This window comes from Juglans regia, chromosome 7 (genome assembly GCF_001411555.2).
Source record: "Juglans regia cultivar Chandler chromosome 7, Walnut 2.0, whole genome shotgun sequence".
In the NCBI taxonomy this organism is placed as follows: Eukaryota; Viridiplantae; Streptophyta; class Magnoliopsida; order Fagales; family Juglandaceae; genus Juglans; species Juglans regia.
The window spans coordinates 37,129,286-37,149,075 of NC_049907.1; the positions used below are offsets into that span (position 1 = coordinate 37,129,286).

General features: G+C 37.5%; 1 protein-coding gene and 1 pseudogene across 2 annotated transcripts; both read right to left on the reverse strand.

The window, feature by feature from the left end:
• Positions 1-9,179: 9,179 nt before the first annotated feature.
• LOC109000210 lies at positions 9,180-10,608 on the reverse strand (annotated as a pseudogene).
• A 1,678-nt stretch (positions 10,609-12,286) lies between these two features.
• Positions 12,287-14,792, reverse strand: LOC109000338. 2 transcript variants are annotated; one of them, XM_035691621.1, is made up of 3 exons: positions 14,039-14,790; positions 13,773-13,833; positions 12,287-12,532 (listed from the first exon to the last, which is right to left on the reverse strand). In XM_035691621.1, exons 1-3 carry the CDS (start codon positions 14,331-14,333, stop codon positions 12,520-12,522), a joined length of 369 nt encoding a protein of 122 aa, XP_035547514.1. In that variant the 5' UTR covers positions 14,334-14,790; the 3' UTR covers positions 12,287-12,519. The 2 variants fall into 2 exon arrangements, with proteins under 2 accessions (XP_035547514.1, XP_035547513.1); XM_035691620.1 differs by lacking the exon at positions 12,287-12,532 and having other exon boundaries at positions 12,638-13,833; positions 14,039-14,792.
• Positions 14,793-19,790: the final 4,998 nt, after the last annotated feature.

The window sequence follows — 19,790 nt, forward strand, 5'->3', positions numbered from 1 at the left end:
TTTTATATAAATGTTAAAATCACAATATCTATAAAAAAAATATAAAACTAACTACAAGTCTAAAATTACAATCCAAACAACAAAAATATCGAAATTATAATCCCAATAATTTTATTTTTAGGTATAAAGATATAATTGTAACTTGAACTTTCTTAACGAATCATAATAGATTAACCCGTTAAGCAATCGTGTCTTAGGGGAGTCAACCCGTTTTGACTCGAACCCGTTAAGACTAAATTCTAACCCATTTTTATCGTGTCGTGTTCGTGTTAGGTTAACGAGTCGTATCACATATTGCCACCCTTAGGGCCAGCATCCTCTCGCACTCCTTCGAGTCACACTCATTCGAGAGCTCGAACCTTAATAGTCTCAGGCTTTAACTCCCTAGCATAGCACTCTCTTGCTAGTTTCTACTCGCCACGTATTTTGCCCACCCCAATGGGAGTTGGAAACTTCATCTTTAGGTGATAGGTGGACGCCACCGCCTAAGGTGGTTCAGGGTTGGAAACCCCAGGATCACGTTGTAGAAGGATGGAGCCTTTACTGCAAGAAAATTCAAAATGGTAGCCCCCGTTCTGGGGGTCGTTCCCGCCATGAGAGATAAAGTTATTACCCTGATTGGCTGGATCACATATCCGGTGAAGTCCTTGAGGGGTGTCGGGGTAGGGTGCAATCAATTAGGTGTTATCCCCATCAGAATGAACACTTCCCAGAACAGCTTCCCAGACCAAGATGTCGGCAGAGCTGCCATTGTCGATCAGGACTCTCCTTGTCAAGTAGTTGGCAATCTGCACGGTCATGACTAAGGCGTCATCTGAGGGGCGCAACATGCCTTCCTCATCCTTCTAACAAGCTCCCTCAAGTGGCTCTTGGCACCCGGGGCTACCCTGTAAGTTGTGAACACTTCCTTGTATCTGGCCCTTCTTGCGTGGGCCCTCCTTACCGACAAGGTGGTTCCTCCTCCAACGTACCGTCCTTCTATCATACAAATTTCACCTAACAGGCTGTCTCCCCTGACTTGGCTTCTCTGGCGCAGGCTCGCTTTGGGCCGTCCTCCAGCCATTCTTCTTGCTGGACTTTCACTTCTGCACGGCCATGTGCGGTTGTTGGCCGCACCTCTCGTCACCCTGTTGGTCTAGTAGGGCCTACAACTCCTCCATCTTCTATTTCCTAGTGAAGCAATCCTCCATTCGGTGGCTATCAGTTTTATGATAGGAGTAGTACTTAGAGTGGGTTGAGCCTTGTCGTCACACGCCATGGGGGCTTGGATCCCTTTCAACCTTTACTACTAGGCTGGAGTGGGTGCGGGGTCCGACCCGCCCGCATGTGGGCTGCTCCTCCATGCATTTGGTCTCCCATGTCTTCTTCTTATTACCTCCCCTTTCCAATTCAGCCTTTCGAGGAGCCGTCAACGCCCGAAGAGTGTCTTCAACGTTGATAAAACTGTCAACTTGGTCCATGAACTCCCACAATAAAGTCGGGAGGTCCTCCACGCAATCTCAGTCATGAAGGGGTTCCAGGGCCAGATCCCCCCAATCAGAGCCGCTAGGGTGATTTTTTCATCCTGGTCATCTGTCGTCATGCACTCCCTATAAAATCGAGAGAGGTACGACTTCAAGCTTTCGTCGTCTTGTTGTTTCATAGTCAAGAGGTAGGCTATGGGTCGCCTCCTTTCAGGCTTTTCCATGAACTACGTCAGGAAAAGTCGGGCCAGCTCAGCCAAGTTGTCGACTGTCCAGGGCGGTAGGGAGTCAAACCATACTCTTGTTGTTCCCTTCAAAGTGAGTGGGAATGCCCTGCACGAAACCTCTCCAAGGAACCCGTGTAAGGTCATATGGGCCTTGAACGTCTCCAGATGCTCCAATGGGTCCTTTGACCCATCATACGTGTCAATTTGGAGAACTTTAAGGGAGAAGGACTACCATGACTTCAGAGTTGTATGCTAGCTTCACGCTAGTGAGCAGCTGGTCCACTGTGGACGTCGTGCCTACCCGTTTGACCATCTCTGCGTACTTGTCCCCGAGCTCTCGAATCTCGAGGCGCATTACGCATTGCTCTTCTTCGGCTGTTGCTACCTTGAAGGGGCAACGAGACTCAAAGTGGTGGCTCTACTGGTCTCCTCTGGTTCCCCGCCAACCCTCAGCAAGGAGATATTTTCCTAGCGGAGAGCCATCACTTCCTCTATGAGTTTCTGTATCATTTCAGTGTGCTCGTTAATTCTTCCTTTCATCAATTCGAGTTGTTTTTCTTCATGCACGAGACTTGAGAACGCGTTGTTGCTAACATACGAAGGACACGCTACTATAGGAAATAAAATCTCATAGACGGCGCCACTGTTAATGTCGTGTTTCACAGCCTGGACACTTTGCCCTCAATTGGTTTTCTACAAAATCCTGGGCAAAGTGGTAAAAATAAGAGATGCTCCAATTGGCCAGGGGTTGGTTCAAACATACCATAAGATCATGGTAGTACTAATATGAACTCGCGGGAATTGAATCTCTTGAACCCACAATCAATTTGAAACCTCCCCAAGAAAGTCAAAATCAAGCCAATGGATGGAGAACTTAGACCTGATGAGAACTTCTTTCAAGAAAGCCATTATGCATTGCCCTTCTTCGACTGTTGCTACCTTGAAGGGGCAACGGGACTCAAAGTGGTGGCTCTGCTGGTCTCCTCTGGTTCCCCGCCGGCCCTCAGCAAGGAGATATTTTCCTAGCGGAGAGCCATCACTTCCTCTATGAGTTTCTGTATCATTTCAGCTTGCTCGTTAATTCTTCCTTCTATCAATTCGGGTTGTTTTTCTTCATGCACGAGGATTGAGAGTGCGTTGTTGCTGACATACGAAGGACACGCTACTATAGGAAATAAAATCTCATAGACGACGCCACTGTTGATGTCGTGTTTCACAGCCTAGGTAACTCCACACTGTTTGGCTCAGGCCTGATTCTTGCTAAGATGGAAAATGGAGGCTAGGGACAGTGGTATCAATGTTAATAGAATTTTTTTCAGCAAATTGTGTAAATGAAAACTCTCGAAAATTATTGTATAAAGAACTTCCTAAGTTTTTTGTTTGGAGCAATCAACATAAAATATAGACCCCTCGAAAGAAACAAACAATTATTGGCAGAATTATTGCAGCAAATCCACTTGAAGGTGAAAGGTATTACCTGCGGATATTATTAACTCATATAAAAGGTCATCTATCTTTTAATTACCTCAAAACGGTTGATGTTGTCGTCTTTCCAACATTTCGTGAAGTAGAAACAAATAATAGCTTAGAAGGTTGTTTACATAAGACATCACTGTACCAAATGCCATACAGTTTGAGGCGAGTATTTGCCATAATCTTGATTTATTGTAATCTCTGAACAAGATAATCAAACCATTGATGAAATCAACTCGATGAATTGCTACACCTAAAGCTATGTGGATGATTTTTGAGTTTATTGTAAATGAGATGCATCGAGCAGTATATAGCTTACACTTACATCTTGAAGATCAACATCTACTGACTTTTCCTGCAAATCAAAACTTGAACAATCTTGTAAACTCTGATTTTTATGCAAAATCAATGTTAATAGAATTTTTTTCAACAAATTGTGTAAATAAAAACTCTCGAAAATTGTTGTATAAAGAACTTCCTAAGTTTTTTGTTTGTAGCAATCAACATAAAATATGGACCCCTCGAAAGAAACAAACAATTATTGGCAGAATTACTGCAGCAAATCCACTTGAAGGTGAAAGGTATTACCTGCGGATATTATTAAATCATATAAAAGGTCATCTATCTTTTAATTACCTCAAAACGGTTGATGGTGTTGTCTTTCCAACATTTCGTGAAGTAGAAACAAATAATAGCTTGGAAGGTTGTTTACATGAGACATCACTGTACCAAATGTCATACAGTTTGAGGCAACTATTTGCCATAATCTTGATTTATTGTAATCTCTCAACAAAATAATCAAACCATTGATAAAATCAACTCGATGGATTGCTACACCTAAAGCTATGTGAATGATTTTTGAGTTTATTGTAAATGAGATGCATTGAGCAATATATAGCTTACACTTACATCTTGAAGATCAACATCTAGCGACTTTTCCTGCAAATCAAAACTTGAACAATCTTGTAAACTCTGATTTTTATGCAAAATCAATGTTAACAGAATTTTTTTCAATAAATTGTGTAAATGAAAACTCTTGAAAATTGTTATATAAAGAACTTCCTAAGTTTTTTGTTCGGAGCAATCAACATAAAATATGAACCCCTCAAAAGAAACAAACAGTTATTGGCAGAATTATTGCAGCAAATCCACTTGAAGGTGAAAGGTATTACCTGCGGATATTATTAGATCATATAAAGGGTCATCTATATTTTAATTACCTCAAAACGGTCGATGGTGTTGTCTTTCCAACGTTTCGTGAAGTAGAAACAAATAATAGCTTGGAAGGTTGTTTACATGAGACATTACTATACCAAATGCCAAATAGTTTGATGCGATTATTTGTCATAATCTTGATTTATTGTAATCCTACAAATTCAAGATAATTATGAGAACATTTTAAAGAAAATATGTCAGTTGACTTTAAAAAGATTGAAAATGACTCAACGAATGTCAGAAGAGAAGTTTTACGGCATATTTCTTCCACACTCCAGTCAATGGGAAAGGACATCAACATGCTTTATCTTTTAGATGATGATATTTGTTTTGATGAAGACCAACTTCAATCTTCAGAGATTAATGATGAATTGGCTATCATAATTTTAGAATAAGATCTTCTAGCATCAACAATTCTCAATGATAAGCAACGACATGCATATGATTCAATCTTACAAAATGTTTTCTCAAATCAAGCAAGTTCATATTTTATTGATGGTCCAAATGGAACAGGAAAAACATTTCTATACAGAGCGCTTCTTGCTATATTAAGATCTAAACAGCTAATAGCGCTTGCAACTGCATCATTTGGTGTTGCTGCATCTATTTTACTTGGAGGTCGAACAACACATTCACGATTTAAAATTCATTAAATTTTGATAAAAGCAACACTTACAATGTTAGTAAACAAAGTGGACTTGCAAGATTATTACATGCTACTAAATTAATCATATGAGATGATGAAGCCCCTATGTCCAAAAAATAATCTATAGAAGCATTGGACATAATGTTTCAGGACATCAATAATTCAGAATTATTATTTGGTGGCAAAATTGTTATATTTGGTAGAGATTTTTCACAAATTTTACCTGTTATTCAAAAAGGTACAAGACAAGAACATACTTATGCAAGTTTACTCTCATTTTACTTATGGCCTACTTTGACCAAGATTTGCTTAACTCAAAGCATGTGAGCAAAATTAGATCCAGGTTTTTCAAATTACTTGCTTCAATTAGACAAGAAAGTATTGCCAATCACAATTGAAAAAAAGACAAGAATTCCTGATGATATGCTTATATTTTACGAAAATTAATAGATGTTGTTTTTTGCAACATTCATGATTACTCAAAGAATTTGTCTGAGATGTTGAATCGAGTTATATTGCCACCGAGGAATAATTATGTTGATGAAATAAATGCTACACTTATAAAACAATATTATAACTTTGATGAAACAATTGATACATCTAAACAAGGCATTATGGAGTACTTTTTGAATACTTTGACACCAAATGGAGTTCCTTCTCAATTTCGGCCAGTACCGGCCGATATTTCGGCCAGTTTTTTTTTTCTCTTTTTTTCAAACTACAAGCTTATTTTTTAACCCACAATTCAGACTAGACTATTTATAATTTATATATATGTATTTATATATAATTTATTTATATATAGACTATTATTTTAGAATATAATTTTTATATATAATTTATTTATATATCGAATATTCCGAAATGTTATTCCGAAACGCTATCTCGAAACGGTACCGGTACAGAAATATTTCGTTCCAATGCCTTGACCGGTACAGCATCCGATACGGTATTCAAAACATTGATTGAATCCCTTGAACCCACAATCAATTTGAAAACTTCCCAAGAAAGTCAAAATCAAGCCAATGGATGGAGAACCTAGACCTGATGAGAACTCGTTTCTAGAAAGCCATTATGCGTTGCTCTTCTTCAGCTGTTGCTACCTTGAAGGGGCAACGAGACTCAAAGTGGTGGCTCTGCTGGTCCTCTAGTTCCCCGCCGGCCCTCAGCAAGGAGATATTTTCCTAGCGGAGAGCCATCAATTCCTCTATGAGTTTCTGTATCATTTCAGCTTGCTCGTTAATTCTTCCTTCCATCAATTCGGGTTGTTTTTCTTCATGCACGAGGCTTGAGAGCGTGTTGTTGCTGACATACGAAGGACACGCTACTATAGGAAATAAAATCTCATAGACGGTGCCACTGTTGATGTCGTGTTTCACAACCTGGGTAACTCCACGCTGTTTGGCTCAGGCCTGATTCCTGCTAAGATGGAAAATGGAGGCTAGGGGCAGTGGTACCTCCGGCGCTCAAGTCAATTCAAGGTAGAAGATGAAGAGAGAAAATGAGAGCTTAGGGAGATTGGAAGTAGAAGTATTCTAGAGTGTGAGTAACGCCCTTCTCGGCAGAAAGATGAGGCATTTATATCTGGTCTAGGTGAACCTCGAGGTGATGGTGGCTGTTAGCAGCTTTAATCTTTATAGCAGGATTGGGTGTCCTTTCCAGCTTCTTGCTTCCCTGCAGACCTGACAGGCCTAACCACAGTTATTGCTGACACCCAGGGGGCATGTTGTAGCATGCCAACTCCTTGGACACATTGATGGCAACGTGACTCCTGCCATGGCATGCCTGCTCCCGTTCCATTGAATGCAGTGTGGTCCTGGTTAGGCACGTTAGTCCTCCTACGCTGCCCCGGACATCAGGGTCAGGGACATGTCCTATCCCTGACAGTCAGCCAGTTATGGTGTTAGGTTTACCTGCCTTACCTTTCGTCCTTTTGTCAGTGTACCCTGCCCTGTGCTCATCCTCTTTGGCCTCCTGGGCCAATCTGACCTAGGCTGAGGCTTTATACGTGGGCTTGGGCTCAGGACCGACCTCTAGGGATTTCTCCCCTCACACCAATATTTACAAGAAATGAGAGTTTAGGAAGAATCAAAATAGAAGTATTCAAGAGTGTGAGTAACGCCCTTCTCAATAGAGAGGGGGTATTTGTATCTGCTCGGGGTGAACCCCGAGGTGATGGTGGCTAGTGTGCGGCTCTATACCAGGATCGAGTGTCCCAAATAGCTTCTTGCTTCCCTGCAGACCTGCCAGGCCTGACCAAGGTTGTAGCGTGCCAACTCCCGGGACACATTGAATGCACTCCTGCCATGGCATGTCGCACCTGTTACATCAAATAATAGAAGATTAATGGGTCGAGCCTTGTCGCCGGGGCTTGGATCCCTTTCGGCCTTTACCACTAGGCTGGAGTGGCTGCGGGGTCACCCACCCGCATGTGGGCTGCTCCTCCATGTGTTTGGTCCCACATGTCTTCTTCTGATTACCTACCCTGCTCACCTCGCTTCCTTGGCTAGCTGCTTTCTTGTTTGCCCTTTCCAACTCCGCCTTTCAGGGAGCCGTCAATGCCCAAAGAGTGTTTTCAACGTTGATAAAACTCTCAGTTCAGTCCAGGAACTCCCTCAATGAAGTCGGGGGGGTCTTCCAGCAATCTCGGTTCTGAAGGGGTTCCAGGGCCAGATCCCCCCAACAGAGCCGCAAGGGTGATTTTTTCATCCTGGTCGTTTGTTGTCATGCAGTCCCTATAAAACTGAGAGAGGTACGACTTCAGCCTTTCGTCGTCTCGCTGTTTCACAGTCAAGAGGTACAATGTGGGTCGCCTCCTTTCCGGCTTGCCATGAACTACATCAGGAAAAGTCAGCCAGCTCAGCAAAGTTGTCGACTGTCCCAAGCGTACACAGGTTCCCGGGAGAGGTTGCGTGTGGGGCATTCCGACTCACTCTGAGGGGAACATCAAAAGTATGGGCCTTGAACGTCTCCAGATGCTCAAAGGGGTCCTTTGACCCATCATAAGCGTCAATATGGGGAACTATAAGGGAGAGGGACTGCCATGACCTCGGCATTGTATGTCAGCTCCGTGTTGGTGAACAGCTGGTCCACCGTGGACGTCATGCCTACGCATTTGACATCTCTGCGTACTTGTCCCGAGCTCTCAAATCTCGAGGTGCATTCTGCATTGCTCTTTTTCGAAGAGGCAACAAGACTCAAAGTGGTGGCTCTGCTGGTCCTCTGGTTCCCCGCCGGCCCTCAGCAAGGAGATATTTTCCTCGTGGAGAGCCGTCACTTCCTCTATGAGTTTCCGTATCATTTCAGCTTGCTCGTTAATTCTTCCTTCCATCAATTCGGGTTGTTTTTCTTCACGTCACGAGGCTTGATAGCATGTCGTTGCTGACATACGAATGACACACTACTATAGGAAATAAAATCCCATAGACGGCGCCACTGTTGATGTCGTGTTTCGCAGCCTGGGCAACTCCAAGCTATTTGGCTCAGCTCTGATTCCTGCTAAGATGGAAAAATGGGGGCTAGGGGGCAGTGGTAACTCCGGTGCTCAAATCAATTCAAGGTAGAAGATGAAGAGAGAAAATAAGAACTTAGGGAGAATGAAAGTAGAAGTATTCTAGAGTGTGAGTAACGCTCTTCTTCGCTGAGAGATGAGGTATTTATATCTTGTCGAGGTGAACCCTGAGGTGATGGTGGCTATTATGCAGCTTTATACCATGATTGGGTGTCCTTTCTAGCTTGCCAAGCCTGACCACGGTTGTTGCTGACACCCAAGGGGCATACTGTAGCGTGCCAACTCTCGGGACACATTGAATGCAGCGTGGCTCCTACCATGGCATGCTCGCTCCTGTTCCATTAAATGCAGCGTGGTCTTGGTCAAGCACGTTCGTCCTCCTACAGCGCCCGGACATCAGGGTCAGGGGCAAGGCATGTCCTTGACGGTCGGCCAGTTATGGTGTCAGGTTGTCCTGCCTTACCTTCTGTCCTTTTGTCAGTGTACCATGCCCTGTGCTCATCCTCTTGGGCTACCCAGTTCAACCCAAACCTTATACGTGGGCCTGTGCTCAGGCCCGGCCTCTAGTGATTTCTCCTCTCACACCAATATTTACAAGAAATGAGTGTCGGACACTTTCCGAGAGAAGATGAGGCATACCCATTATCCGTCGGCTTTCTTTAAGTTAGGATCGACGTCATGTTTTGTTGTAAACTCATTGAAATGGTTGCATCTAAAAGCAGAGAAGAGTCAAACCGCTTGCTTCACTCCGCTTCCAAACATTTTTGAAATCGAAACTTCAACAATTCTACTGCTATTGAAAATAATCGTTTATCCAGCATTGAGCTTCTCCCATACTCAAGGTATCGGGATTTAATAACACGACTAATGCGCCCCACTTCCTGTGTGCCCACTGCCCATGAAGTGTTTGCCTACCAAACCAAATACCCAACCTTCCCACCGGACCACTTTGCACCCAAAGTGAACAAAAACCATGTATTTTATGCTAGGAAATGCCTCTAAAGTTTTTTTTTTTTTTTTTTAAATGAATCTAGTGGTGTTTACGTTTAAGTTTTGCCAGGACTACTGATCATACCAATATGAAGCTTTCTAGAGAAATTGAGATTGCCTAGTCAATCAGATATCAAGAGTGTTTTGCGTTTACCTCTGTAACTCTGCCGGAATAAGATAGTGAAAGATCGGGAAGAAAATCCAGTTGTGAGCAATCCCGTTGTCTGCAATGGCCATCCCCATAAGTCGACTAACCTCCTCCATTGCTGACTTGTACAACGTACAACTCGAAATCAAGAGCAAACCGTCCTGAAAAGAATAAAACTTTGTTTGATCTCTCATCGACTTTTTAAAACAAGAATTTTCAGTTTGCTCTCCTAGAAGAACCATGACAAATTTTTGAATGAATCTATGATTTCCAAAGAAGAGTTTTATATGCGGCACCTGATCAATTTCCCTCATAGAATCAGTATTGCTGCAATTTGAAACCTCCCCGTTGACAAGACCCTGCAACTCTCTCTGCAAAAAACTCAGCTCCCCTTCAAATCTTGCACAACCCAGGATTTCTCACCCACATGCTTAACTATATCCCGCGATAACACGGGTCTTAAGACCCCAGAAAGCACACAATGAAGCCCGGACTCAGCCACGAAGATCAAACTCAAACCAAATGCCAATCTCATCAAACGACTTCTCTAAAATCCCACTCTCTTTTCCTGTTCCTCATCTCCTCGTTGAAATTCTATCTTGCATTTGATTCAAGAAACGGAGGGGGAGGAACCTAATTAGCACTCGATCTAGGTGTGGATAAGATAGAAGAATTGAATGAGATATGAGTGCACTCCACGTTGCCAGTTTGAGAAGCGAAGAGCTTAGTGAGGGAGCTTTTCTGGATGCTGATGGGTCTGAGGTCAAGAGTAGGGCAATGATGCTGGCCAAGAAAATCGGGCAGTTACAATTAGCATCTTTTCGGCAGCCGGGGAAGTAGCAGCTGTCTCGACTTTCGGAGCGGTCATCTTCCAAAGCTGTGGTGGTGGTGCTTGATTTTCCAGGTGTTGATCCCAAGAGCGTAGTTTTCACCATTTTCATGGCTTCCAGCTTCTTTCTGTGACGTGTGTTGGTCTTTCCGTGTACTTTTGAATCTTCTACGCAAGGACGGGGACTTAAAATTTGATGATAATAAGAGTATTATCATTATTCAAATTTGAATCCCAACGGTCATATTGGGTATGGGCGTATGGGCCGTAGATTTCATTTCGAGGCTAGCGGACGGAGAGGTACAATGTTTCTCGTAATTAAAATTTAAATCCAAAAGAAGACTCGGAATGCAAATAAATAAATTTTGAGGAACTAATTAAAGATCTTTAAGCTTCTAAAACCTGTGAGTTTGAGAAAGGGTGATATAGTCTTTTTAAAAAAATTACTGTATTGGCGCATTTAAGATTCTAAAATTTGTGAATTAGAAGAAGAGAATAAATATAAGAACAAAATCTCATACTTCCAAGCTTATGCGTTGCAAGTAGAGGTGATGATTTATTTTTATACCATTTTAATTTTATAGACTTTTCAAATCTAGAGTAAGAGAGAAAATCATGTAAATGATCAGTTCTACTATATTGATTAAACATTATATTAATTTTTACAGAAAAATAATAAACATCATAAAGTGGTCCGATTAATCTCCTTATCTCTGATCTCTTATACCAAAACAAAAAACATTTATGATGTCTAGGAAAAAGACGTATATTGGTGTCGGCCCAAAACATCATCAACGTGTTAGAAAGTTACCATCAATATCTCATAAAAAAATTAAAAAAAAAAAAAATTTACCATCAATATCATACTCCAAATTATGCCAATAACATGTCAAGTAGAACAACCAACTTTAATTAGCAAGTTAGATAGAGAGATGCCCTTGAGCATGGTTTATTGAATGTATCCATATATGATGCCCTTGAACAGATTTTTTGACGAGTCTATTCAAAATTATTTAACTTTTTTGGTAAGTCACTGTCTCACAGAAAGTTATACAGGCATATAATATATAACATATTTGCTTGCTTTGAGTAACCCTGTATACTTAATTCTACATTATCTAATATTAATATTATTAGGGGTTGATATTTTTTTGTTGTTTAAGTAAGAGAGTGTTAATGTTAAAAGAGTAATTCTACATACAACCGTGAAGTAAATAAATGTCGCGTAACCGCTTTGAAAAAAAGTATGGTCCACTATTAAAAAATTAATTTTTTTCATGTGGGTCCTATATTTTATTCATTTTTTTCAAAACGATTACGTGACAGTTGCACAATTTACTATTGCAAATATATTTTCTCATGTTAGAACTATTTTCCTTTTGTAAAGAAGTGTTATATAACATCTTGTTTTCATTATCGTTATACCATCATTTAATGTAGCACGAAATGATTGGATAACTATTTATCATTTATTACTTCTCATGCAATCATTCAATACTAAGTAATTCTTTTTATCAGTCACTATTTATTACCTCACATCCTGCATTTTATAAAAAAAAAAATGTCAGATATGGGGTGTAGAAGTGAATAGTGGCTGATGTATAGCAAAACTCTTCAATACCACGTAAGAGAATGATGAGAGAATTAATGAGGAATTAAAATGATGGTGGATAGAATTTTTATTTCTAAAATTTTTTTTCAATAATTTAATCTAAATTATCTTATTATATAACTTGTACAAGACCTTCAAGATGAATAAATATATAATAAAGGGAGGAAGAAAATATTTGTCAAAACCAATTTTAGGATGCTTGTTCGAAGATGGCGGGGACCTGCAGTTTGCTTGGAGACTTTGAAGAATCATAGAATTAAACATGGTTAAGCGTATAGATTTGTTCGCTATTTTGTGTCTAAGACACGCTTGAATGGATCAATACCTAAGTGGGCTGCAGCCTGCAGGCATCTTAGGAATTATGGTTGAGACTTGCAACATGAACTCTGTAAATTGAATGCCTTATTATTGCACACTCCTGCAACAGTTTTCAGGAATCCAATTTCAGATGCCATGCCATAAGAGGCATTGCTGATTCTGATCAGACACGACACCTTCAGACGGTTATAAGTGCATGCAAAAAAAACAAAAGTACTGTGAAATAAGCAGATGTTGACTCATGAATAAGCACCCCATCTGTTCACATGGACCCTGAGTGGCACAAAACTGCAGCTCTTTCCACAAATAATCTCATTTTCTTCAGAGAATATTGCATATGCCCAAAACCCATCATTATCATTGATCATATGTGATTTTTTTAAGAGGATTCTATCTAACATGCATATTTACACATTAAACTCTGTTTTCCACTTTATGAGTTGGGGTCTCTGCCTATATTTGTAAGGCCAATCCATTTTCTAATCTCATTAGTTACACAGCTTTGGGCTGTCTTATTGCAAGCAGATAAGTTCTTTTAATCAAAGAAATATTCAAGCTTATCTTAGGAACAGAAATGGAGATCATTGGGTAGCTCAAACATGAAGTACTACTTGGTTGATATTCCAAAGATCAACGGCTATAATACAGTTACTAAATGCACCCCATTCACATCTGATCAGTACTGCAAAGCCCAGCTTATTACAAAAATAAACATGTTTCTCTTGTCAACCACTAATCATCTAGAATGGGGAAATTAATAATTTAACCTAAATAATTGAAGCATAGGGCATAATGTTGAGGTAATTGTCCTTTATAGTGGAGTGGGAAGTTGACCCTTTCTGCCACATTTTTAATACTAGAAAACAGAGAATTGTTAATAAAGTTAATGATTGTATAATCAACTTGATAGTGATCGAGTCAGGTAGGAAGAAAAATATCTTAGGCATCAAGAAATTAACCCAGAAGAGTTCGATTTTGTATATTCGAGTTTCAACCCCATGCATTAATATACTTCATGTTTATTCATTGACTTGCAGATCGACTTCATGAGATCTTTAAATTTTTTAAGGAAATTTCAGTTCTACTGCCCGATTCTCTTTACAAACATCAAGTCATCAAAAAAATGCAACGATGATCAGGGAAAATTTCTTTTTAAGGACAGTCAAGAACCCAACAAAAGAGCTAGCTCTTATAAGGTTCTTTTTTTTCGTGGGAATTGAAAGAAAGTTTTCTTTTCAAGGAATAGAAAAGGCAAAAGATTTTATTTTTTTTATTTTTTTCCCATGCCAGTATGATTATAAGTTGGGAGATTCGAAAAAAAGGGAGAGAAAAGAACATACCAATATAATTCAAGAACTAGGGAAACCGAGATGCAGCCTCCATTTGAAATGATATGATCCCCTGTACAAATACAAGTTGAAACCGGCCTTGGCATGAAAGGCTACTTATCAACATGATTAATTATTCCAACCATATATAAGATCAACATGGCATGCAAATCCCCCTCCCTAGCAAGAGCTCTACTTCTTTTCTAATAATTAGTACAATGAGAAAGACGATGCGTCGCTCACTTGTGATGTACTTCCTGACCTTGAATACTTCTTACCGGAAGATGGAGAAGAAGATGAATCCCCTGACCTTCTCCTAAGCATCTGCCTCATCCCATCTGCAACTCGAACCGCCGGGTTTGATTTGAATTTACCACAAAATGACATGTGAGCCTTCACAGCTTCTTCCATTCCGAATGGCTTTTTTCCTCTGCTAACTTCATCTCTTACAGCTTCTGAGCACAACCCACAAAGCCATTTGCCATCAAATTTGGCCTTGACTTCGGTTATGTAGTCTTGGGTACAATCTTCTTTGAGGCCACAGCACTCGCACTTGGCTGATTCAATCTCCATAATTTCTTTGTTCTTATAATTTTTTGGTTGGTTAAGAGTAGAGTACTTACTACCTGGGAAGAGTGGCCCGAAATTTTTTTTCTTTTTTCTTTCTTTCTTTCTTTCTTGCTTTTTTCAAGTGTAAACGGATTTGAAAAGAGTGATTGGCAAAGGAAGTGCAAAAATCATGGCTGCTTTTCTTGTTGGATTTGATTGCAATGATAGTATAGAAGTGGGTTTCTGTTACTTTCTTTTTGGCCGTGGCTTCTCACTTTTGGCATGATGGGTTTTGTTGCTTCAAGAACTAGGAAGTGTTTGGGAGGGGGGTTGTATGAGAGCTTTTATGGTTGGGAATCCGCCATAATTTCCTCCATGTTCTAAGGGACATGGGGCAGTAGAAAATGAAACGAGGGGGGGGGTCGGACTCGGAGGGGCCCTTCCTTGCATTTAAAACTTAATTCCGACACTCCTCCCTCTTCCTTTTCCAAACCAAACCTCTATTAATAATACTCATAACATTAAAGAAAATTCATAACTAATGAGTTCTTGAATCAGATTTCTTTATTATACTCTCTCCCCCACTACTTTGTTTTGTACTGTTAGTAGCTATTTCTTTTCTTTCTTGTATATAGTTTTTTTTTTAGTTGATTGACGGTTACTTTCGGTTAACATAGTTAAATTGACTTGCCTTGGATTTGGCTTCATCACTTGACATGGCTCTGTCGGCTCCAAACATATTGATTGAGCTTGGTATAGGGTTTTTTTTGACCCGGAAATTAGGGGGGGGATGAGGAGGTCATGTTGGGATTGTTTATCCATGCGTAATTATTGTAAAATATCTATCTGTTGGGGAACCTATGATGATTAGGAACCTAGCTAGATGGACATGTGATGCAAGTTCATTTGGACGAACCCTAGACATTTTTTTCTAGATAGATCGGGTTATAACTTGACTTTAATCCTATTATTGACATAATTATTGTAAGGAGTCCTGTTAGGGAGCATCCTATATTTGACAATCATAAATATATATATATATATATATATACACATGAATTTTCTTTTAAACTTTTGAAATTTCTTAAATGAATATGATTTTTTCTTAAAATTTGAAGAAATATAAAATATTTAAATTGATATTTGATAAATATAAGAAAAATATTTTAGCCACAAAGAGATTTCATAAAAATAAACTCACAAACTAACATGACTTGATGTTATCCGTCAAATTGTAAAGATGTAGATCTAACGTAAAACCTAATATAAATCTAACGTACTACATAAAAATCACATCAGTTTATGAATATACTAAATCTCTTTGCGGCTCTTATAGCACTTTCTCTAAATATAATTTGTCAAATGAGAAACTAAATATTATTTTTATATAAGAAAGTAATAGATAGAAATAATAGATAGGACAAGTTTGTTTGGTTATCGTGATACCATGAACGTGTTGAACAATCGGCTTTGTATATGTTGGATAGCTTTTTTAATCGGTACAGGGTCACCATCACAGCCATGCTTTTATTGACCACCAAGCTTCGATTCGGTGGTTGATCATCATGAACAACCAAAGAATATTGATCAATCGATAGGAACTGTTTTAATGGCTAATTAATTGTTATCATAGATAGCTTATATACGTCCGATCAGTAAGGTTAAATACATCCCTAGGGCATGTAAGTCCAGACCCTTTGAAAAAAGTGAAATCTTATATAAAATAGTGAGCGTAATCCTTTATATGAGATTTGAGATTTATCTCATATACATATATTATGAGAAGTATGAAGTCATTATCTATATGTCTTTGTGTCTTTAAGTAGCGAGTGGTCATGTTTGTTTTCACAATTATTTTAATCTTATCTCATCTATTTATTATAATTTTTTTAAATTTTTATATAAAATAAAATAAATAATTCAATTTTTTTTAATTTTAAAATAAAAATAATATTAAAAATATATTTTTTAATAATATTTTATTTAATTTTTAATTTTTATCTAAAAAATAAATATATTTTTTCTAAAAAGACTACGTGGATTTGCAAAATGAACTACTCGACTTGCAATCATTCTAGTTATACAAAGTCCTTATTGCAAGTTTGCGCAGAAAGCTGATCTGATAATTGATATCGACTCTACGTGGATCCTAACAGACAGAGAAAATCAAAAAAAATAAATGGTGGATCCCCGACTCTAGTTAGGTTAGACTTCTGTGCAAATAGCACAACTTTTATTTTTCCTCCCGAGCAAATTTGCATTAATAACACCGGTAGCGTTTCCACGTTGAGTTGAGTTAAATTTTTTTATAAATAATAATGTGTTTAAATAATAAAATAAAATTTATAAAATTTATTTAAGATGAATTTAAATAAATTTAAATATTAAAAAGAGTTTAAATGTATTTATAAAAAGTTAAATAAAAATTATAAGTCTCACATATAAAAAAGTATTAAATTAAAAAAGGTTATGAATCCTACATATAAAAAGGTTTTGAATTATATAAATTTAGTAATTTGAGAATTGAGTATTTAGATGTTAGACTTAGTTTAAAATTAGACTGAACTGAATTAAACTCAGATGAATTTGACAACCAAACGGGACCTAAAAATTAAGAGAAGTGTTGTAGATATAAAAAAAGAAATCATTACACAAAAGTAAATCTACAAATTGACGTAGTTTGATTTAATTCGTTAGATCTATTTTATAAAGAGAAAAATTTCACAATCTGATATATTACATCAAATCATGTTAATTTATGAATTTATTTATTTTTATGTAGTCTTTTTATGATTGACGGCAGGTGGGGAATCCAAGCTCCATTTAGAGAGCAATATGGTTTCGAGTCCATTTTCATGGTCGGGTCAAGAGGGGATTCGACTGCAATGCAGTGGTTGAGAATTCCACCAGATACACATGATTCAATAAGTTATGTTGCTTTGGAGTATTCAATCGATTGGTAGGGCTTTTTTCATTCTCTCGATCGTCTTCCAAATTCTAAGATAAAATAGACAAAAGTCAACTATTAACAAAAATGACAATTAGTCCCACTTTTATGGATAGTGAGGGTGAGATCTAATTTTCATATTATGAAAAAAAATGGATTAGATTACCACAACATATGAGACTTAATTATGAGTTCCGATCGTGTCGATAGAATAAATACTTAATAGATAGTCTTTGGAAGATTAGTAGGTTAAGAGTTCAATGGTCGGATGCATTGCATATAATTATTTGAGAAATGATAATTACAGTCGTAAAGTATGTAAATACTTCGTAATCATTTATTTGAAAAAAATGAGTAAATACGGGATCTATATGAATAAATAAATAAATTTTTAATAATAGACTATACTTTTTTTCAAAACGATTACGTGGCACTTGCGCACTCTACGTTATATGTAGCATTACTCAACTCTCGGGAAAAGAAATGTCATGAGAAGTATCACTACTTGACTATCAATAAGAACCAATATATTTTTCTAAAACAGAATAGAGATCATAACATCAATATCACGTGTTTAATTTTCAATCCTCCAATTGCAGAAGGAAGGATATGGAGAAAATCAATTTCAGATATATGGTTTTTTTTCTCTTTTAATCTGATGTTTGGAAACAAATTAAAGATAATTAGCCTAATCGATCGATGATAATAGAAAGTTGAATGTGAGACGAGAAGAAAACTGACAACTTGAGTACCAGTGAGCTTGATTTCTATCTAGTCTTACAATAATGCAAAACCACTTTTTGGCACATTAAATCAACCATGGTACTGTTTTTCTTTTATTTTCTTTTATTTTTTTGTTTTGTTTTGTTTTGTTTTTTGTCCAACAGAGAAGGTAATCATGTTCACGTGACTCCTAGTCAAAAGCCATACGCGAAGTTGTATGTCAGACCAACCGAGTAAAAGGACATGCATAGGCTTAAAAAAATATTGCTTTTTGTCCAATCCCATCCTCCCACGACTTTGTGTACATGCAAAGCTAAGAAACTCTTACGGTAATTTGCCACTTTTTGGGAGCTGTACAAGAAATTGGGAAATTAACCTAGACCAATTTAGACCGACCGTCGAAGCTCAAAACCAGCCGAAACTGGTGGAGAACTAGTCTGCGTGCGACAAAAAATAGTGTAAACCGAAATCGGCCGATTCGGCATTGATTTGAACCTGGTTCAAACCGTTGAACCAGCCGATTAAATAAATGTTATTTTTTTTTATATATTATGTACTCAAAATGACGCCGTTCCACTTAAGTCTATAGTTATGTTTTAAAACAACTGAAACGACGCCGTTTGGTATTAAATCAAACAGCGTCGTTTTATTCATAATGTTTTAAAAACGACGTTTGGAAATTAGATCGTCTTCTTCCTCATGTATCTTCTTTCCAATGCCCCACAATCTCATTTCTCATCCTCTCTCTCTCCTCTGCAACACTCTCTCTCTCTACTCTCTCAGATGAAGCTCGCCAATGAACCGATCGTGAACTGCCAGAAAACTGCCAGTGTCGAGACGGTCGGTGTTTCTCCTCCTCATCAACCGGTTTCGGCCAGTTTCCTCCCCTAAAAATAAAATATCGGTTGGCATTGGTTTTACCCTAAAACCGTGCCGATGGGGTCGGTTTTCACCTTTAGAAATGGGTACGTTGGATAATAAAATAAAATGAGATAAAAATTTTATAAATAATAATAAAATCATTTAAGATAAGGTTTTTATTAGATTTTGGAAAAATAAAGAGAAAAAATTGAATAAAAATATTATAAAATTAAATATTATTATAATATAAGTTTATTTTGAAATTTGAAAAAATTGTATTCTTTTTTATGTTTTGTTTGAAAATTTAAAAAAGTTGTAATGATTAAATGAAAAAAATTTATAATTTGAAATTTAAAAAAGTTGTGTTCGAATGATGTTTATGAAAGAAATTATACAAACATCATTTTCTCCGAACTGGACCGGACCGAACATCCATAGCCCATAGGGACCGGATTGGTAGCTATCGGTCCGATAGGTCCGACCTAATCATTTTATTATTATTTTCATCTTTTTTTAAAATATTTAATAAAAAATTATTTAAATTACTAAATTAAAATTAAGTGAATTATTAATGTAAATTATGTAACTAACTCATTAAAAAAGTATTTTACTATAATTATATTTATGATGTTGATAGTTACTACTTACTAACTTAGACTTTACTCTTTAGTATGTATAATTATCAATAATATCATACATTTTATATATGGTTAATAAATATCAAATTATTTCATTGTACATAGATAATTATTCACGTTTGCTTGTAACTTTCGTATTTAAAAACAATTACTTAATTATTTTAATTAAGTGTAAATAGTAGAGTATGATATATTAACTATTTACATATAATGACATAAATTATCACATGATTTATTATTTAATATTAATTGATAATATATATTATTTTATATTTTATATGGTCAATGATAATAAATTAGATGAAATTTACA